Consider the following 20,827-nt stretch of genomic DNA (forward strand, 5'->3'; position numbering starts at 1 on the left):
AGGAGGTCAAGGCAGACCTGGGTCTGGCGTGGGGCCGTGGGGTCAGTTGGTGGGGAGGATTGCAAGTGTAGAGCCAGGGGCCAGGGGGATGAAGCTGCAGAGTCCACTGACCAGCAATGCAGGGACCAGTGCCACCTTGTGGCTGCCCAGTAGCCAGATTGTCCCAGCCTGAGTGGCTGGATAAGAGTCCACAAAGAGGATCTGAATCGAGGTCACCGAGGCCAGCCCCTGGCCTCCAGGAAGTCCCAGCCTTTACCAATTTAGTCATCAGAAAACGTAGCTGCCATGGCCCGCCCCGCCCCCGCACCTGCCACCCTGGATTCCTTCTCCTTCCTGGGGCGATTGGCACGGTCACACCCCAGAACGAGCCCGGCACACCAGGAGCTGTAAACGTCCAGGGTGTGAGGGCTGGGAGCTGGGAGACACCACTGGTTCTTAATAGATTCTGAACCGAAGGCCAAGAGCCAACACTTCCGGTTCAGAAGGCTATGGGGCCTGACTGAGAGGCCCAGCTTTTTGGTCCCCGATTCCTCCAGCTGCTGTGATCTGATTTGGAGACTTGGAGGCCGATGGCTCTCTTCTTTTCATCTGACCTTTGCTGGGCTCCCCTTAAGTGATTCCCGCCCCTCAAACACACACACAAGGGAGTCCCAGCACCCCGCCTCCCCACAACCAAACTTCTCTTTTAGCTAGGCCAGGACATTCCTACAAACTCAGTTAAGTGGAGGCAGTATGAGAGATGAGGAACTCAGGACAATTAATCACCAGGGAGTGACGTTTGGTGAAAAATCCGTCACTTAATGAAGCAGAAAGAGCCAGAGGCTGAGGTGGGCCGGGGGGGGGGGGCGTGACGTGTGTGGTGAGGGCAGAGAGAAACTCATTCTTCCCACACCCACCCTCACACCTGTGCCCTTTGCCTCCTCAACGTCCATGCCAGTTCCCTGGTGGAGGCTCACACCCACTTCGGTCTTCAGGAAGGTTTAAGCATACTGGTTAGGAGTGTGGCCTCTGATGCCAGCTGCCTGGGTTCAAATCCTGGGTCTCCCACTTCCTAGCCATGCAACCCTAGACGAGTCACTTAACTTTTTGGCACCTTAGTTCTTCCACCTGAAAATAGTGACGATGATGATAATATTGGAGTCAGAGGATTGTTGGGAATTCTGAGTTCATCTGTGTGATTTGCTTGGACTGTGGCATAAAGAGAAAGTCTGATAAACTTTATTTATGGCAGTTATCTGGGAGGCTCAGAGAGGGTAGGTCGCTTGCCCAAGGTCAAGTAGTAGCCACGGTCAGATTTAACCCAGGCAGCCTAGCTCCACGCCCTTGCTTTCTTTGCTCTGGGGATGTCGGCTGGCTCTTAAGGTCCCTTTCACTTATCTACTAGCAAGAGGCACCAGAGGCCAGACAATGGCTGACGAGGGTCCCTGACTCTTATTTTTGTCCTCCTCATGTCCACTCTGCAGCAGGTCAGCTTGTCCAGATGGTTGCAGATGTGCAGGGGCCAGCCTGCTCTGTGTCCCTGCGCCAGGGCTTGTTCTCTTTGACCCAGGGGCTGACAGGTGGGGTCATGTCCTCTTTTCAGAGAGGCTCTGATCTCCCGGAAGCGGCTGGGCTGCAATGGACTGGGTCCCTCGGACCTGCCCGGGAAGGCTTTGGCCAAGTTGGTGGCCCCACTGGCTCCCGACACCCAAGGTAAGGGCTGGGAGCTGGGCAGGGGCAAAGAGGGACTGTGGCCCCTGCTCCCCAGGTCACGTCTGTCTCCTGCTTTCATCTGTCGGTCTCCTTCTTTCTTTCGCTCTGTGTCTGTAGCAAGCCCTCCATCTAATTCTCTCTCTGTTGTGCTACTAACCGCTGAGCCTCAGTTTCCTGATCTGTAAAACGGGGACAGCAGAGCCTACCTTAAGGGGGTGTGGCGAAGAGGATCGGATAAGATAACGCATGTTAAGGGCCTGCCACATACTGGGGCTTGGTGGCCGGTGGCCGCAGTGATGAAGTGTTTGTGCCTGTTGCTAGATGGGTGTAGCTGTTGTCATGCTCTCTCTGTCACTGTCTGTTTGTCTTTCCCTTCCTGTCCGTGCCCCTGTCCGCCATGTCTCTCCGCCTCGTGTCTCAGTCTCTCCAGGTCTCTGTCCTCTGTTTCGCTGTGGAAAGTGCACAAGACTGGGAGTCAGGAGACCTGACTTGTTGTGTGATCTTGGGCAAGTCACTTCCCCCCTCTGGGCTTCAGTTTCCCGATCTGTAAAATAGGGGTGCTCACCTGACCTGCCTCCCTCCCTCTCAGGGTCGCTGGGAGGATTTCAAGAAGGTTGTCAAGTGAGGGGGTTTTCTGCCACGTAGGGGGTCTTCATCGTGTTTCTTTTGGTCGCTGCCTCAGGATGCCCCCCTCTTTCTCTGGGTCTCTGGGTCCCTCTGTGTCTCTGTCCCAGCCTCTCTCTGTCTGTGTCTTTGTCTTCCTCCCCGGGTCCTGGCTCAGTATCTCTGAGCCTCACTGGCCCCGCAGGACCACCTCATTGCCCTCTCCCCTTCAGTGCTGGTCACGCCGCTGGTGGACAAGGAGGCTGGGGCTGTGGCAGCGGTCATCTTGGTAAGAGCCCTTGTGGGGTGAGATGGGGAGAGGAGAGTGGGGGAGGAAGCAGTGGACGGAGTTCTGTATTTGTGTGTGTGTGTGTGTGTGTGTGTATGTGTGTGTTGAGAGCAGCAAGCTGGGCTGGAGTAGTAAAAATGGGGTCTGGGAGAAGTCTGGGGCTCCTCCCACACCACCCCCTCTGCCCCACCATGAGTGGGCGGGGCCAAGCGGCTGGGCTCTGTCCCTGTCCAGGCTCTTCTCCCACGTGGAGGGGACATCACAGTCTTCTCCCTATCCCGGGGACAGAAGGGTTAGCACCCCTAAATCACCATGACTTCAGTAAGGAGCCGACCTGGAGCGCAGACAGATGCATGAGCTGGCCTCGGTGCACCCAGGGCTCCCCCAGCTCATCAAAACACGATGAAAGCTTTCTGATGCTGCTGGCCTTTCCGGAGCTGCTGGAGGGGAGGCGGAGGGCAGTGGGGGGGGGGGTGCCCGGGGAGAGGAGGGGAGAGGGCAGGAAGGAAGGGGTATCTGGCTTGGTCTCCTCAGTGTCCCATCTGCCTGACTGAGGGAGACACGGCCCCCTTGGTTCCCCCCGCCCCCCAGCTTCTGCTCCCACAGGGAACAGATCTGCTGTTGGCACAGAGTCCTGAGCACAGGGTCCCTCCCTCCTTCGGTTCCAATCCGCGCCACAGCTGGTCTCTTCAGAGGGGATGGGGCTCGGACAATGTGCAGAAGTGGAGGTGGGAGGCGGTGACTCGGGTCACCCACCTTTACCGGGGAAAAGGAGTTTGGGGTGTCAGGTTCCTGAGAAGGACTTCCCGTGTTGGGGCTGTGAGAACTGGGTCAGAAGAGAAGCGACCCCACCGAGGGGAAGAGTCTGGAAGGCTGTTCATCTTGTGGGCAAGAGGATGGTTCCGTGACTGCCATCCACCAGGCTCAGTCTGGGCCGGGAGTCCAGGCTTTAGCTTTCCGACCTAGGGAAGAAAGGCCTGCGGCGTGTAGGTGTGTGTTGTGTTGAATTTAACTCACTCTAGCAAAACCCTGCTCCGGGACCTGCGCCAGGCTGTGTGCTGGGGCAGGGAGAGGAGTCAGACCGTGTCTGCCTTCTAGAAGCTCTCAGTCTGGAGGAAGGCAGGAGCACCCTCAGACCCCTACCGCCCAAAGGAAATAAACACAGGTGCTCTGCTGGGAGAGGCTGGAGGGCAAGGATTACCTCCCAGTTGGAGAGAGCGTCTGAGTAGGTGCTGGGGCAGGGGTAGGAGGTCGCCGGGCAGAGAAGGGACATGATCTTCCAGACAGATCTTTGCATGAGCAAAGGCAGGTGGGGAGATGGGTGGTGGAGGATTGGGGGAAAGGTGTGATGCTGGGGAGGCAGAGGCATGGGGTGCCTGCTGGTAAGCAAGATGCTGCCTGGGACTTTGGCTCCCAGGAGATGTTCCCCCAAACTGTCTTTTACCTCCCTGAACACCCCTGGCAGTGAAGAGCTCTTGAAAGGTATTTGGATTATTCACAGCCTGCCTCTTCTCCAAGCCTGTGCCCTCCTACTCAAGTAGAGGAGCACTTCTCCATGACACCCCCCTCCCCAGTGCAGACACATCTGACGGACCCTGCCCTGCTGCTCCGCCCCGGTGCTCCTGGGCCACAGGCCCTCACATCCTCCGAGACGCAGCACAGGCACCCTTGAACCTCCCAGCCATGACCTCATCCCAAGGGCAGAGGGTGCACAGGGTACAGGGGGTGTACAGGGCAGATGTTTTGGGAGGGCTGACTCACTGGCTCCTTCCTTAACAAGTCCCATTCCCCTCTCTGAGTCCCTGCTCTTGACAATCATCCATCCACCCATCCATCAATCAAAGGCATATTTCACGAGCGCTGCCAGGCTCTGTGTGCTAGGTGCTGCGAACACAGCAGTGATGGAGACAGACCAGGCAGGAGGCACTGCTTCCACAGACCAAGTCTACAGGGCTCAAAGAGACAGACAAACAAGGGGGCAAAATCAGGGTGGAATTGCAAATGATGGCAAATGCAAGCAAGGGAACCAGGAATTGCTGTGAGGAATACCGGGGCCTGACAGTGTGTGGCCAAAGGCAGGCTGTCTGAGAAACAGGCCGTCCGCAGGCAGGACTGCCTGGGCGGTCCCGGGCTCTGCAGCCGAGGCTCCGGGCACCTTGATCACAGATTTTCTGCGCGAGGAACAGAGTTTCTGGCTCTGTTCTTCAGTTCTTGGATAATAAGTCCCTTTGAGAAGTGGGCGGCACTTGGTCTCTGGCATTTGATGCATGATGTGTGCCCACGCTTCCCCCCCAGCTGTGCCAGCCACGCCAGCTCCTTACATGGGGATTAGCCACATTGAGCCTGGGGAGGATGAGGGGTATAGGGGCTGTGCTGGATTCTCAGCCTTTTCTGCAGCCCCAGTGCTCAGCGCTGAATGTTACCACCGGGCCCCAGACAAGCTCCCTGATTAGCGAGAGTGGGTGTAAGTGCCTGTTTCTGTTCCTGAGCAAAAGCCATGTGTGAGTGTTGATGGCGGTGTGTTTGCATCTGGGGGGGGGGGGAGCAGAATTCGTGCATGGCTCTTGGGTATGCAAACTCAAGTAGCCCGTGGACAGTTATGAATGTGCGCATGTGGGTGGTATAGGAATTGGGGGCGTGGGCATGGGTGTATGGGTGTCTGAATTGGTGGCTGAATCGTATGTATTCACTTGTGTGTATGTGTGTACACGCCTGTATATCTCCATGGGAAAATGCGTATGAGTATGGGTGTGTGTGGTGGGGGCCCTGGGGGTTGTTAGGAGAGAGTGCACTGTGTTTGTGCACCTGCTGGGGTGGGGAAGGGGTGAGGCAGCCCAGGAGTGTGTGCTGGGGTGGGGTGAGGCCCCAGGGGTGGAGGGCTCCACAGTTCCTTCTTTTCTCTTGGCCTTTGGAGGCACCTGTTCAGCTTCCCAGCTCTATAGGAGACCAAGCTGTTTCGGCAGCCCAGGAACTCGGTGCCCCCATAGGCTTAGGGGGGTTCTAACCTTCCCTTGGACCTTCCCAGGTCCAAGCAGACAGAACAAATAGGCATCCTCCCCCGTCTGCAAACAGTAAGCTGCTGACGTGTGCATGGGAGCCTCAGGCAGACGAGCCACGCCCCAGCCTCTTTCAGATCCCCGTCCCTTGGGAGTCAGGCCTCAGGTCTTTTTGCCTCCAGTGTTGCTCCCTCCAATTCCCCTTACACCCCATAGGTCATGGCCCTCAAACTAAAGTCCAGTTCCTTGGCCCGGCACTCAAGGCCCTCCCTCCTGGGGCACTGCAGACCCCACTCCTGCCTTGTCCTCACTTCCCTGTACCGACTCCTACCCAGCACTGCTAGGAGGACAGCTCCTGCCTGCAGTGACCCTCTCTCCAGGCTCTCCTTGTCCTCTCCATGCTTCGGTGCCAGTTCTGCAAGCCTCTCAGGTGCCCTCCTGCTCTGAGCTCCCACAGTCTCTAAGTTCCAATCCACCCAGTCTGCCCGCTCCTTCTCCCTCAGGTATGAGGTTCTGTACCGCCAACCACATCCCCCATCCCGCACAGCCAGATGTGAGCTTCCTGGGAGCCTGCTGATCTCCTCTTCTCCATCTGCTCCTGGCAAGGGGCCTAGAGAGAGGCAGGCAGGCATCTGCTGAGTGGGAAGGGAGGAAGAAGAAGGGCACCCCAGAGCAGTCACTGTGGGGTGCCCCACCGGTGGTGAGCAGCTCCGGGCATGCACCAGCAGGAACTGGTGACGCAAGTGGAGTTTTGCTGGCAGGGCCTTCTTTTGCTAGCGGGTCCCAGACTGCCACCCCTTCCTCTCCCCCTCCCATTTTCTGTGTCAAGCACCCAAGCAGGGTTTGGGGAAGGGACTTCACTGAGTGTGAAAGAGGGGTTGGGGGATTTCTGGTAGCTGACACAGGGAAGTTAGGGAGGGGCAGGTTCATATGGGTGGTGATGAGATTCGGTCTAGAGAGTGGAAGTTGGGCAGAGAAGGTAAGAGAGTGGTTGGCACGGTCCCGACTCTGCCACTCAACCTTTCTGGGCCTTGGTTTATCTGCACAGTGAAAGCCTGCCCTACTGGATGCTGAGAATCCCATGTAAGGCAAAGCACTTTATTTCTTCATTCATTCATTCATTCACTCACCCTCTCAAGTTCTGAAGGCACAGCAGATGCATCATAAATGTCGGACCTTTTTCCTAACCCCTACTCAGGAACAGCTCAAACCCTGACGCAGAAAGGATGGAAATGGAAGGCTGAGGCTAGTAGTACTGATTCCATGGCCAGGTCCTGTAGGCCCCATAGGCTGGGAGATGAAGAGGAGTCCCGGGTCACCCCCTTCCCTCACCACATACCTGAATCATGCCGTTACGGAACAGTGACTGAAAAGGCCGCGATCAGAGAAGTCCCACTTTTATTTGGACTAGCCCCAGAAGGCTTCCTGGAGAGGCGGATATTTTTCTGGGGCCATGGGTTTGGCCAGAAGGACAGGTTATCAATGAAGCCCACAGACTGGAGTATGCATGTGTTGGTGGGGACGGGTGTGTGCCAGGCATGGGGAGGGTCCTCTGGCAGAGAGAGGAGGCTAGGGAAGGTCACTGCTAGTCCCTCTCCCACATACCTCCAGGTGCACTGTGGCCAACTGAGTGACAATGAAGAGCGGAGCCTCCAAGCTGTGGAGAAGCATGTGAGTGGGGGCAGGGCTGGGGTAGGGTGGGGCTGCTGGAGGCCCTCAGGTACAATGGGTGAGCAGATGATCTGGTCAGGGAGCTGGAGAGACCAGGGTTCCAGTGCACCACCTTTGGGCTGTGTGACCTTGAGCAAGTCACTTAACCTCTCTGAGCACCAGTTTCACACCTGAAACTGAGGATAAGAAAGGCACTGACCTAGTAGGGTACTGGTGAGATAAGGCCAGTTACGGGTCCTGTCAGTGCATAGGAAGGACTACCTACATGATGATACTGAGGCTCTTTTCTGAGATTTTATGTTGGGACTTTAACAAGGATTTAGGATTCCCTATGGCTAGAGACACGGAGAAATCTGACCCTGGCCTCTCTGTGAAGGGCTCTGGGTGGAGACAAACCCTCTACCTGTGTGTTCATGGAGGGAGGGACGCCCCAGAGGCAGTGGGAGCAGCCCACCGTCGGGTGGAGCGCTGAGGGACGGGGCTGGGGGCGATGAGCGCTGCTGGCACAGGAAATGGCTTGAGCAAAGGCCAAGGGTCTTGAGGTGACGACGGGGTGAAGGTGAGGCGAGTGGCTTGACCACTGATCTCTTGGCCCTACCTAGACCCTGGTGGCCCTGCGAAGGGTGCAGGCGCTGCAGCAGCGTGGGCCCGGAGTTGCCCCCGAAGCGGTCCAGAACCCCCCAGCGGTGACGGCGGGAGACCACGAGGGCGGGGTTGCATACACCCACCAGGACCGAAAGATCCTGCAACTGTGCGGTGAGGATTCAGCAAAGCCTGTCCTGGGGGCGGGGCAGAGTCGAACTTGGAGGGGTGGGGCCTACTTGTTGGGCCTTGGAGATGGGGCGGGGCCGGGGGAGGGCCGGGGGGCGATCCATTGCAGGACTCGCAGGTGGAGCAGGAGGTGGCGCAGGCTTGGGGGAGTCTAAGGGCCCTCTCTCTAATCCATGCCCTGTCGTTTCAGGGGAACTCTACGACCTGGATGCCTCTTCCCTGCAGCTCAAAGTCCTCCAATACGTGAGTTCCTAGGCCCCTTCCCCTGTGCTCCTCCGGGGACCGGCGTCTTCTAGAGCTCTCCGCCTCAGTTCAGATTCCGACGTCCCGCCCCTCGTCTCTCCTCCACCTACCAGAGGAGCCTCAGAGGGGCCAGAGGGTGGGGAGTGGGGGTGGCCCAGGTCCGTGGTCAGCTTCTCCCTCTGTCCCTCCCTTCCAGCTGCAGCAGGAGACTCAGGCCTCCCGCTGCTGCCTCCTGCTGGTGTCCGAGGACAATCTCCAGCTCTCCTGTAAGGTGAGGGCCCGGGCCGCGGTGGGACCCGTGGGACCGGGAGAAGGCCCGGGGTCTCCGAGGAGAAAAACCTCGTTTATCCTTTAACGGGTCGCTGCCCGTCTGCCCTCAGGTCATCGGAGATAAAGTGCTGGGGGAAGAGATCAGCTTTCCGGTAAGTCCTGTGTCGCCCCCTGTGTCGGAGTCTGCAGGAGCAGTGCAGGCGAGCTAGGCACATCTGGGGTCTGCCCGGTCAGACTGGGGCCTGCTAGACTCTGTGGGACCCTGAGGGGGTTATCTGGATCTTGGGATCTAATTAGAAATGTCATGAGCGCTCACAACCTTTCCTGATTAGGATTCGCTAGGAGAACTCTCACACGATCTTCAGAAAGGTTTACTTGGGGCCAGTTCACTTTTGTTGGGGTGTGTCTGGATTTGGCTCTGGTAGAAGCCATTGAGATGGATGAGAATCTGGAGCCTTCTTTTCTCTCTCCCAGTTAGGGGAGACCATAAAGTCTCCCATAGGGCATTCTGGTCAGGAGCAGAACACCGTGCCCCCTTTCTCAGTGTTGACTCCATCTGTTATCTGGACTGACTTAAAAGGCCCTGGAACTTCCAGACTTTGGGGTGAGGGATGGGGTCTGAGATTGCCTGACCTCCAGCCAGGCTGGACCCTGACTCAGCCTCCCCTTACTCCGCAGTTGACCATGGGACGCCTGGGCAAGGTGGTGGAAGACAAGGAGTCTATCCAGCGGAAAGATCTCACTTCAGTAAGCCATGGCCTGGCTGGACCAGGGGAGAAGGCAAAGGGAAAGCCTCCTGTCCAGTCTTCAGGGCCACGATCTCTGGGACAGGGTGGCCTGGGAATGCTGGAGAAAAGACCTGGGGACTTTCTCCCAACTTGCCCCATGTCATAGCACTTCCCACCCTGCAGGAGTCCCCGAGAACCACCGCTGCGGAGTGTGGTGAAGGGCTGGTCTTCTCTCCCTCCTCCCCTGCCCTGACTGGCCTCCCCTTTGCAGGAGGATGTGCAGCAGCTACAAAGCATGATAGGCTGTGAGCTGCAGACCATGCTGTGTGTCCCCGTCATCAGCCGGGCCACGGACCAGGTGGTGGCTTTGGCCTGTGCCTTCAACAAGCTCGGAGGAGACTTGTGAGTTTGGGTGGGGTGATGTGGGTCAGGAGGTGAGCTGAGAGCCTGGACAGGGTTCCACTAGGGTAACAGTGCTGGAAGGGTACTCGCAGGGGTGCTCTTCCAGCAGAGGGGACTGAATGGTTTGTCATTGCAAAAGACCATAGAATTAGGGGGTGCTATGCTTTTGCAGCTGCTGCAGCTGAGGCACAGCTAATTGCTGATTCTCCATCACCCACTTTCACTTATGTAAAATCCTGTTGAGGTCCCCATGAGCTCTCCTTCTCTTTGCCTATTTTATGAGGTTGGATATTGGCCTTCCCCCGACTCGCCATCCCCTGTTTTGGCGTTTCTGCTGGGAACTCCCTGACAGAGGGGCAGCGAGCTCTGGGGTGGGTGAACTCTCTGGGACCTGCAGAGCAGGGCACTGACGGAGCGGGCAATGGCTGAAGGGAATACAGGCTTGTGGGCTGGGCTGAGCTGAGGGCTTTTATAGGCACCAACAGGGCAGCTGTAAGAATAAAAAAAATTTAAAAAAAGGAAGTGGTGGGCAGGATGCAGAGTCAGGTAAAGAAGTTTAGTTAGGAAGAATATCTCAAGAACTGAGTTCAGATTTGGGGTCCAGGAGTTGTACCATAGATTTCATGTCCTGTACCGATTCACTAATTGGCAGTAGCTGCCTGCTTAAAGCATTGTGTTGAGACTGGATCTTAGTACTATGATTGATTAGCTATGTCTGTCCTGGAAGTAGGGCCAGGATGCAAATGCTGCCACACTTTGTCTAGCAGTTTAGGCGGAGTCCTACAGGAAGGGAGGAGCAGCAGGTGAAGGGTTGAGTCTGGATTCCAGGATGCAGAGCGATGCTGACGAGATGCTTGGCCCCCGGGGCTCAAACAAACAGGCTGGGTTTGAGGGCCTGGGGCCCCTGCAGGAAGTGGACCCTGGGGACGTTAGGACCAGAGAGGTGTCAGAGGCCCAGGAGTGGGGTCTGCAGGGGTGGCAGAGATCTGGGGGTTGCAGGTCTGTGTAGCAGGATGCTCAAACATGGAACTCTGCAGGCAGCCAGTGGACCTGGGGAAATAAAGAATGAGGCGATGTGGGATCTGTCACAAGGAACAGGTGGGCCTCCTAGTGGTGGGAGAGTTTATGCCACTCAGTATAACACACACTGAGCACCCACTGTGTCCACCTGTGTGCTCACCAGGTGGCCTTGGAAAGGCCTTTCAGGAGAGGAGTGCAGAGCAAGTGGGGGTCCGAGGAGGGCTGTGACCTCTGTCTGCTGGTTGTAGGACTGAGTTCTAGACCTAGACCTAGACCTAAAGGAGAGATAGTATCAGAAAGCAAATGAGATGGGGCCTTGGTGACAGCCCTGAGGCCAAGAACAAGGGCAGGGCCATCTCTGGGCTCCACATATCTCAGGAAGTGGGTGCTGAGTGTATGAGCCAAGGTGGGGCTCAGCTCAAAGCACCGACTGCAGAGAAGCCGCCTGGAATTTGGAGAACAGGGACTCCCGAATCCCTTCAGCTGGGGGTGTGGTGGGGCTGGTGGCAAGGGCAGAGGGAGGGTACAGTTAGTCATCAAGCAAACGCTTCCCAAATATCTCCCCTGAACCAGGCTCTGCACTGGGCATGGGGTGATGCAGTTGTGGTTCCTGCCTTCAAGACTTAAAGTTTATCTCAGGGTATAGACGGAGGTGGGCAGGAAAGATATTGTAGGTAGAGCAGACAGTGTGGGGGAAGCATGAAGGTGTGAAGGAGCCAGAGGTCTTCTCAGAATGGTGAGGGTTTTAGTACGGCTGAAGCTGAGAGATGCCCAAAGATGAGGGGAGAGTCAGGGAAAGCAGGACAGTGGATAGCTGGACAAGACAAGGCAATGCCACCCCCATCCCTGAGCCTGGAGGGGCCTTTGGGGAGGAGCAAGGGAACACCCAACTCTGGCCTGGGCAAGTCTCCAGACCAAGTGGGGAGGCCCAGCCTCAGTCTGGGTAAATCTGAAGTCAGAGGATGGGGGGACATGACTGGGCTTCTAGAAGGGATAGCCAGAAGAGAACATGTTTTGTTCTGAGGAGAATGAGAGCTCCCCCTTCAGGGAGCCTCCATCTGAGGGAGTTGCCCAAGCCACCTGTGCGGTGGTCAGCCCCAGTGGAGGAGAGGGGGGTTAGCTGGTGGACCTTTGAGTGGGCTTCCTGGACGAATGGATATGAGGATAAATGGGGAGAGAAGTAAGTCTTCAATTAGCTCCCTCTCTGATGACCTTCCCCCCTCCCCAGGTTCACAGACCAGGACAAGCATGTGATCGAGCATTGCTTTCACTACACCAGCACGGTGCTCACCAGCACCCTGGCATTCCAGAAGGAGCAGAAGCTCAAGTGTGAGTGCCAGGTGAGTGATCTTCCTGGCACCTCTCCCGGGAACCAAGGTGCCCAGCTCTCAGCCCCAGAGATTCATCCACAAAGGGAGAGCCCGTGTGTAACTGGACCCTGGCGGGGGGATTACTGAGTGACCTGGAGACCTTTCAAAGAACGAGGTCACTAGTTCCTCAGGTGGGCCACTGGTTGCAGGCGCTGTATGTGGTCACCCTCTAGTGTTCAACTTGGGTACTACAGCAACATCTGGGTGGCTGGAGCTAGAGGTGACTGCACATCTGAGATTCTATCTAGATTTCTATACACTTTCACTGGGGTGATTCCTCCCACTCCTTCATTTAGCAGCCAAATGACATATGTAATTAGACTCTGCCAATCTCCAGTAAGTGCAGAGAAGCTCCTGGGGATGTCGGAGGCAGGGAGGTTGGAGAGGGTTGCTTTCTATAACCTGAACTCCTATGATCTCTATTTTCTCCATCCCAGGCTCTTCTCCAAGTGGCAAAGAACCTCTTCACTCACCTAGGTGAGTGCACTGTCCTCTTCCATGCATGGCTGGGGCATGGGAGTGGGGCTGGAGTTTGGAGAGGAGAGGTGGGAGGGCCTGGCTGTGGCATTCCAGTCCAGTCTCATGACTGCCCCCGCATCTCTCCCTCACAGATGACGTCTCTGTCCTGCTTCAGGAGATCATCACAGAGGCCAGAAACCTCAGCAATGCTGAGATGTGAGTGAATTTGCCCCTGAGAGGGGAGAGAGAAGCCCCAGGCCTCAGTCCTCATCCTCTCCTTTCTCCCTTCTTTTTCCCCTCCACTGCCTTCTTGCCTTCCTGTGCAGTCCTTTACTTCATGGCTGTGACCACCAATAGTCTGTGATGCCCAGTGACAGCAGGGGCAGGGCTCGCTTTGCTGGCCAGGGGTCCTCATCTGCTAATACAGTGCATAGCCCAGAATAGGCCCTACAAAAAGAAAAAAATCTTTGGGCTGGACTAATGTCTAGAGTCAGTCCTGAGGAGAGTCCAGCATGGATCACTCTCTCCTGGCTTCGGAAATCCGGGCTTGCCTCAAGTTGTGAGAAGCGGGGGTGGTGGGAGAAGGGTGTCAGGGCCCTGTGGACCAAAGCCGTCTCCCCACAGTTGCTCCGTGTTCCTGCTGGACCAGAATGAGCTGGTCGCCAAGGTGTTCGACGGGGGCGTGGTGGAGGATGAGGTGAGGCGGGTCTCGAGGAGAGAGTGTTGCTGCGGTCCTAGGGGTGTGATGTCCTCAGGGGCGCCCGGGAGCAGCCTGGAGAGTGGCCCTCTCTGAGGCCAGCCGCTAACTTTCCCCCCCAACCCATGCCTGCCCCCGCAGAGCTATGAGATCCGCATCCCGGCCGACCAGGGCATAGCGGGCCACGTGGCAACTACGGGCCAGATCCTGAACATCCCGGACGCATACGCACACCCGCTTTTCTATCGCGGTGTGGACGACAGCACCGGTTTCCGCACACGCAACATCCTCTGTTTCCCCATCAAAAATGAGAACCAGGGTGCGGATTCCCTGCAAAGAGGCAGGGCGTGGCCAGGCCGGGGCGGGGCCTGAGCAGGATGGGGCGGGGCCAAGCAGCACGGGTTGGCAGTCCTTCATCGCTCTAGCGTTCCCCAGCTGAAGACACAGGTTTCCCAGGCTTGGGGGCGTGCCTTGAGGACACCCTGGGATAGCAGATCCCCACCAGACACATCCGCCGGCTGATCCTAGCCTCTCTCCCGCCCCTAGAGGTCATCGGTGTGGCCGAGCTGGTAAACAAGATCAACGGACCATGGTTCAGCAAGTTCGACGAGGACCTGGCCACGGCCTTCTCCATCTACTGCGGCATCAGCATCGCCCATGTGAGTGAGGCCAGGGACGGGGCCAGGACCCTCTGCCCTTTCGGGCACATAGGCTCTCCTCGCTCTGACCAACCTGGGACTCAGAGCCCCGCTACTGGGTGTGCTTCTGCACCAGTGGTCACTTCTGGCCTCAGTTTCCCATCTGAAAATTTACTCTTTCCTGTCCTATCCAGTTAGCAACCCAGGAAAGACCATGGGAAACCCCAGGTGTCATTATTCACCTGACCCACCCCCACCTTCCTCTGGAAGCAACCTCAAATCAAGCCGCAGGTCAACTTCTTTTTGAGAAACCTTAGGTCTTATTGTCCATGGCTGGCAGCTCTGCCATGGGACTCCAACCCATTGGTCCCTGACACCACTTCCCCTCCTTGTTTCTCTTCCTCTGCTGTGGGCCTCGGGCTCCATCACTGGAGACCGGGGCTGACCCAGGAGGGGAGGCAAAGTGGCAGATCAAAAGCCGAGAGATCCTGGGGGAAGAGCAAGGGGACGTCTAGACGAAGGTTGGAGGGGGCTCCATACCTGGGGCTGGAGCTGGAAGGCTCAGACTAGGGCCAGCTCAGGCGGTTCTGTCTGACCCTTTTGTCCAGCCCTGGGTATTCTGACATTTGACAGCCATCTTGCTTGAACTCCATTCTTCCCCTTTCTCCCCCCAGTCTCTCCTTTACAAGAAAGTGAATGAGGCCCAGTATCGCAGCCACCTCGCCAATGAGATGATGATGTACCACATGAAGGTGAGGCTTGCACGGAGCTTCTGTCCTCTTTCCCAGGGTCTCAAGGTCCTGTGCCTCCTTGAATCCTCATGGGCCCAGGACCAGGCAGTGCTTTCTGATCATCCTCTCTTGAAGATAAGAAGGTAGACCCAGTGCCATGCCTGAACTCCAGCTCTAGGCACGTTCTGGGTCAGCCCCTAGGCTGGCTGGCAACAGGGCCCAGCCCAAGGAAGAACCTGGTTTGGCCAGGCATCCCCCCTATGCTCAGGGATAGTTCCCACCTTGGGAATGACTGAAGGCTGAGACGCATGCTCAGGGCCCTGGCCACAGCTCCCCAAGGTACAGTGGTCCTGCAGTTCTGTGAGGTCCTAACTGTGACACTCCATCCCTTCCTTGGACCCCGTGTCAGCACAGCTACCCGTGGTGGTCATCGTTGATTTGAACATTTACACTCACCTGTGTCTAAACCAAAGGGTCCCAGGCTTTGTGGATACGGTCAGAGCTGTAGTGGGAAGGACTGAGATGCATGCCACCCCCCAATAAAGAATCTTCCAGTTAGTGTCTAGGAAAGGCAGCTATGGTTTGGGAGGGTCACAAAAGGGTGCCTTCTGTCTCTGCCGAGGATAGGCTGTTACAGACGAGGACGGTCACAGGCAAGCAGGCACAGTAGGTGGGCTGCAGGGCTGTGAGGAGAGGGTGGTGATCGCCTGGTCAGTGACAACCCATGGACTGGACGGTGACCTGGACACTCTCTGGGCGAGGGACCACCTCACCCAGAATCTGAGGACGAGGACACTGTGTGGGTGGAGGTCATCTTCTAACATCCAGGCTGGTCCCCTGTAGGTCTCTGATGACGAATACACCAAACTTCTCCATGACGGCATCCAGCCTGTGGCTTCCATTGACTCCAACTTCGCCAGTTTCACCTACACCCCTCGCTCTCTTCCTGAGGATGACACTTCCATGGTGAGCTGTGCCCCTGACCATGGAGACAGAGGGTGTACAGGCAGAGATTTAATTTAAACGTGCACAGGAACTTCCTGCTAGCAAGACAGAGTCATTAAGAAAGGCTATAGCGTCTCCCTTAGGGAGGAGTGAGCATGCCGTCTGCCAGCATGGGCCGTGGGGCCTGCCTAGGGGACACTGGCTGGCTGGGTGATTGCTGAGGATTGCTCCGGCCTGTGGCCCCAGGGTCCGTACCTCACTCCCTGTGTTTCAAATAATTTATGTGAGCTTGGTTCCAAGAGTTCGTAGAGCCCATCTTTCTAAAAGTTCTTGGCTCTGAGAACGCTTGGTACCGCCATCTGATGGTTCTCTGGTACAGATCTAATAATCTAAGATTCCAAAATTTTGTAGGCATCAAGAAGGGCCAAAGTCACCATAAACAGATCAACAAACAACGAGTGCTGACGAGGTTGTGGAGAGAAGGGAACCCTAGTGCAGTGTTGGTGGGAATTCCACTGGTGTAGCCGCTGTGGGAAACAGTATGGAATTTCCTCAGAAAACTAAAAATGGAACTGCCTTTTGACCCAGCAATTCTACTGCTGGGATTATATCCTAAGAATCCTGAAACACTAATTTGAAAGAACCTATGCACCCCAGTGTTCATAGCAGCACAATTTACAATAGTCAAGTGCTGGAAGCAACCTAAATGCCCATCAGTAAATGAGTGGGTCAAAAAACTGTGGTACATTTACATGATGGAATTCTATGAAGCGGAAAGAAAGAAGGAGCTCCTACCCTTTGCAACAGCATGGATGGAACTGGAGAGCATTATGCTAAGTGAAATAAGCCAGGTGGGAAAGACAAACATCATATGCTCTCACCTTTAACAGGAGCCTAATTGACAAACAAGCAAGCAAAATATAACCTGAGACATTGAAATAAAAAAAAACTGACAATAACCAGAGGCAGGGGGAGGGGATAACAGGAGAAAGGAGGAGAAGGGTTGTCAAGAAACATGTATAAAGGACCTATGGACAAAGCCAAAGGTGGGTAGGACTGAGGGTGGGAGGCGAGGGTCGGTGGGGCGGAGGGGAGTGGTAGTGAGAAAATGGAGACAACTGTACTTGAACAACAATTTAAACATTGCATTAACTCTACTTTTATAAGAAACAAATATTAAAAAATAAACTTAAAAAAACAAATAATAAAAATGCACAAGAAGGCATTTTAATTATAATGCTCAGTATAAGTGTAAAGTTAAAAATCATTCTGCATGATTTTTCAAATTGACTCCTGTAGGATTATGGAGGTATTAAAACATTGCATATTGTAAAAAAGCAAAGACAAACAACAACAAAGAAGGGCCAAAGCAGGGGTCCTGTCTTGAAACTGACAGTCCCTCTGACCTCTCCCTTCTGCCCCCTGCAGGCCGTACTGAGCATGCTGCAGGACATGAATTTCATCAACAGCTACAAAATTGACTGCCCAACACTGGCCCGGTGTGTGTCTCCTCCCCTCAGCAGCGCAGGCAGCCCCATCTCTGCCTCCCTCTGTCCTGGACTCTCACCCATCCCCCAGCCTACTGAGGAGGGCTGTCTCTGGGCCAACTAGGGGAGACTCAGTCTTGTGCGGGTGGGGAGGATCCGTGAGCATGAGGCCATTCCTAGACACGGGGATGTGAGGAAAGGAGAGGAATGGGGAAGGAAAAATCCTGAAGGGCTACCTGGAGGAGGAGAGCCTGAGGCCTGTCTGCTGCCCTCTCCCCTCCCCCAGGTTCTGCCTGATGGTGAAGAAGGGCTACCGGGACCCACCCTACCACAATTGGATGCACGCCTTCTCTGTCTCTCACTTCTGCTACCTGCTCTACAAGAACCTGGAGCTCACCAACTACCTCGAGTGAGTGGCTGCCCTGCCCCCCAACTGGGCTCCGCTTCCTCGGGACAGGGAAACACCTCCTCTGGGTCCGGAGCTTTCCCTGCACCACCTAAGGGGACCCTCTTAACAGCTCAGTGAGGGAGGTTCCATAGCCCCATTTTCTGGGCCAGACTTGCTCATAATCATTGTCCCAGGGCATGGGGGGTCTGCCAAACTCCAAGCCAGGGCTTCTTTCCAGGAAAGGGGCCCAGGGGTCCTGAGCTCTTGTCCTGGCTGCTCCTGGACATCTCACCCAGCAGTCCTTTCTCCAGGGGTGCGGGGCGAGCTGTAGCTGGACCTGTCTTCTCTGTCTCCCAACCAGGGACATGGAGATCTTTGCCTTGTTTATTTCCTGCATGTGTCACGACCTGGATCACAGAGGCACAAACAATTCCTTCCAGGTGGCCTCGGTGAGATCTTGCCCTCCTCCCACTGGGCACCTTCCCTGGGGTGTCTGGGAGAGGCGGGAGCTGGTGAGACTGGGAGCCCGAGGCTCCCCCAGGCTTTGTGCTGGGCTCTGAGATGGGAGAGGAGAGAGGGTGAGAGGAACAGGACAGCACTTAGCTTAGGTGGCTGGCACCTGGGTCTGGATGTGAGGAGTGATGGAGTTTTCCTGACTTTTCCAGAAATCTGTGCTGGCTGCGCTCTACAGCTCTGAAGGCTCTGTCATGGAGGTACCACCATTTTTCCCCAGCTCCTCCACCTCCCTCCCCGACCTCATTCCCTGTCCTCCTCATCCTCACAAGGCCAGTGATGGGCAGTTAGAGTGTGACCCAGACCTGAACCTCCTGTTCCCAGACCCTGCTTTTCAGACAGGCTGTGAGAATGGCAGCCGCCCCAGGGCATGGCTGGCTGTTTTCCCTGGATGGGCTTGGAGGGGTGCAGGTATGGATGGGGGAGCAAGTCAGGCTCCAGGTTCTGCTGGAGCCCAGATTTCCAAAGTGAGGATTTGTATTTAGCGTGATTCTCTGTGCATGTCGGGGAATGCCCCATGCAAACCTTCCGTGCCAAGCCTGGGCTCTGCTCCCATCAGACTCAGCTCCCATCAGACTCAGCTTTGCCTTAGAGTATTTGGTTTTGGGGTCTGCCCACCCCCAGATGGGGGTTCCTTGGGGCAGAAACAAAATCTGAGATACCTCTGAATTCTCTGCACTTAACACAGGACTTGGCACAGAATGGGAACCAAACCTCCAAGGTTGCCTCTTCCCACACTTCCCCCACTAAACCCTCCAGAGACTGCCCCTGTTTGCACACCCCTAGAGATGAGGGGCTCACTCCTGCTTGGGAATGATAGCCCTTCCCAAGTGTCAGGAGACAGACATCTTGCCCTTGCCTCGCCAGTGCCTTTCCTTGTCAGCAAACAAATGCTCGCTGCATGAATTAGTGTCTAGGACTACAAGGGGCCATTCCAGAGCTGTTCTGGCTGGAGAGACCCTCAGAGCTTACTGCGCTGTGCCCCTGCATGTGACAGTGGGGAAGCGGGCTCAGAGCCAGCCAGGGCCTTGCCCAGGGCCCACTGAGGGGGAAGCAGAGTCCAGAAGGGGACTAGGATGCTGCCTCCCTGTCTCCGCCTGCTCCGCTCACCTTGGGAGCCAGGGCTGGGCTGGGCCGGGCCTGCTCCTTCTCTTAGGGTTAGTGGTGAGGGGAACCCCCCATTCCATCTGGACCCTATCACTCCTGTCCCCCAACAGAGACACCACTTCGCTCAGGCCATCGCCATTCTCAACACCCATGGTTGCAACATCTTCGACCACTTCTCCCGGAAGGTACCAGGGCCAGGGTCGGGGTGAGAGGGTGGGAGCCAGGAGTTGGCGCAAACCAGGAGAAGAGGATGGTGGTGGAGGCTCCTCAGGGCCAGGGAGTGGATGGGTCTGTCCAACAGGAAACCGTGACATCTCCCTGCGCCCACCCAGGACTATCAGCGCATGCTAGACCTGATGCGGGACATCATCTTGGCTACGGACCTGGCCCACCACCTGCGCATCTTCAAGGACCTCCAGAAGATGGCCGAAGGTGCCTGCCTTTAGCCCTGGGCCTTGGGGTTGGGGAGGGACCCCCAAGAGGGGGTTCTTCCTGGAAAGCACCCCCAGAACTTCAGACCCATCCTTTCCAGCATCAACCCACCAGGCAGACCCAGCCCTGGCCTTTGGCTCTCATGCAGGGGGCCAAATTCCCTGGACCACTTTGCGTGGGCCATGGGGACCTTGTCCTTGGAAAGAGGGTCTGGGAGTCTGGGCGTCTGGGCTCCACCCTTTGACCCTGTCTTCTCCCCAACAGTGGGCTATGATCGAACCAATAAGCAACATCACAGCCTTCTCCTCTGCCTCCTTATGACCTCCTGTGACCTCTCTGACCAGACCAAGGGCTGGAAGACCACAAGGAAGATTGCGGTAAGGGCCGCCCCTTCCTGGGAAGTTGCGGGCTGCAGACATTGCCCAGCTCTATGGGGCTCCTGCCCCCTGAACACCCTTTCTGTGCTGAGCTCAGCTTGGCTGTATTTGGGGAGACAGAAACATCACCTCAGGGTGACAGATAGGAAGATTCAGGAAGGGGCAGAGACTCATCCAGGGTCACATAGCAAGTCAGTGGCTGACAGAGGGTGGGCCAGAACCCAGCCACTTCTCCCCACCTGGGACTGTCCTCCTGACAGGCTGGGGATGGTGAGGACAGGCCCTGAGGTGGAGGTGAGGAAGGCCTCAGTTTGCCCCCTGGGGAATGGGCTGTTGAGAAGCTTGGGTGCAGGGATCCCGCTCACGGGATCTGATGAGAGTGTTGGCCTTTCAGGAGCTGATCTACAAAGAGTTCTTCTCCCAGGGAGACTTGGTATGTGAGGAATAACCTCAGGGTGTCCAGGTTGGGGGTGGGTTCTTGGCCTGGGGTTGGGTTAGCCCAATCCTTGTGCCTAAGGGAGAGGGAAGAGGGGCAGGCCTGATGCCTTGGTGCCCGCAGGAGAAGGCCATGGGCAACAGGCCGATGGAGATGATGGACCGTGAGAAGGCCTACATCCCTGAGCTGCAGATCAGCTTCATGGAACACATTGCGATGCCCATCTACAAGTGAGGGGCTCACGGGCACTGCTGGGGTCTCTGCACAGAGAGGGAGGGTGGGACAGGGCCGCCCTCAGCCATCACAGCAGACACAGGGCTGGGCTTGGCTCAGCCCAGCTCCCCTGACCCACCGCCCCCGACCCCGGCCTCTGTGCACAGCTTTGCCCCTGAATGGACCCTTCATTCATCCTTCGTCTCCTGTGGAAAGAGACCATCATGCTGTCCTTGTGTGTGCAGTGTTATGCCTCACACTGTTATGGAAGTTCTGTCTGTGGCATAGCCCTAATCTTTCTTCCTGTCACTCTCTGACTTCTGACCTCTAACCTCTCAACCTTGCCCCT

General features: G+C 56.3%; 1 protein-coding gene across 2 annotated transcripts in view; it reads left to right on the forward strand.

Annotated features, from left to right (window-relative positions):
* The window catches only part of PDE2A (phosphodiesterase 2A), a 64,299-nt gene that overhangs the window by 42,080 nt on the left and 1,392 nt on the right, over positions 1-20,827 (forward strand). For both annotated transcript variants that reach the window (XM_037068612.1, XM_037068613.1), the window contains 26 exons: positions 1,583-1,692; positions 2,529-2,584; positions 7,192-7,251; positions 7,854-8,007; positions 8,213-8,265; positions 8,462-8,536; positions 8,646-8,687; positions 9,214-9,282; positions 9,535-9,665; positions 11,914-12,025; positions 12,493-12,532; positions 12,667-12,730; positions 13,139-13,211; positions 13,353-13,530; positions 13,758-13,870; positions 14,524-14,601; positions 15,424-15,546; positions 16,954-17,024; positions 17,299-17,421; positions 17,762-17,849; positions 18,066-18,113; positions 19,131-19,205; positions 19,353-19,452; positions 19,717-19,829; positions 20,224-20,262; positions 20,389-20,495. In XM_037068612.1, coding sequence (XP_036924507.1) covers positions 1,583-1,692; positions 2,529-2,584; positions 7,192-7,251; positions 7,854-8,007; positions 8,213-8,265; positions 8,462-8,536; positions 8,646-8,687; positions 9,214-9,282; positions 9,535-9,665; positions 11,914-12,025; positions 12,493-12,532; positions 12,667-12,730; positions 13,139-13,211; positions 13,353-13,530; positions 13,758-13,870; positions 14,524-14,601; positions 15,424-15,546; positions 16,954-17,024; positions 17,299-17,421; positions 17,762-17,849; positions 18,066-18,113; positions 19,131-19,205; positions 19,353-19,452; positions 19,717-19,829; positions 20,224-20,262; positions 20,389-20,495 — 2,295 coding nt within the window. The remainder of the gene's footprint in view (positions 1-1,582; positions 1,693-2,528; positions 2,585-7,191; positions 7,252-7,853; positions 8,008-8,212; positions 8,266-8,461; positions 8,537-8,645; positions 8,688-9,213; positions 9,283-9,534; positions 9,666-11,913; positions 12,026-12,492; positions 12,533-12,666; positions 12,731-13,138; positions 13,212-13,352; positions 13,531-13,757; positions 13,871-14,523; positions 14,602-15,423; positions 15,547-16,953; positions 17,025-17,298; positions 17,422-17,761; positions 17,850-18,065; positions 18,114-19,130; positions 19,206-19,352; positions 19,453-19,716; positions 19,830-20,223; positions 20,263-20,388; positions 20,496-20,827) is intronic.

This window comes from Sturnira hondurensis, unplaced genomic scaffold (assembly GCF_014824575.4).
Source record: "Sturnira hondurensis isolate 20B ecotype Veracruz unplaced genomic scaffold, ASM1482457v3 Scaffold0017746, whole genome shotgun sequence".
Taxonomy (NCBI): domain Eukaryota; kingdom Metazoa; phylum Chordata; class Mammalia; order Chiroptera; family Phyllostomidae; genus Sturnira; species Sturnira hondurensis.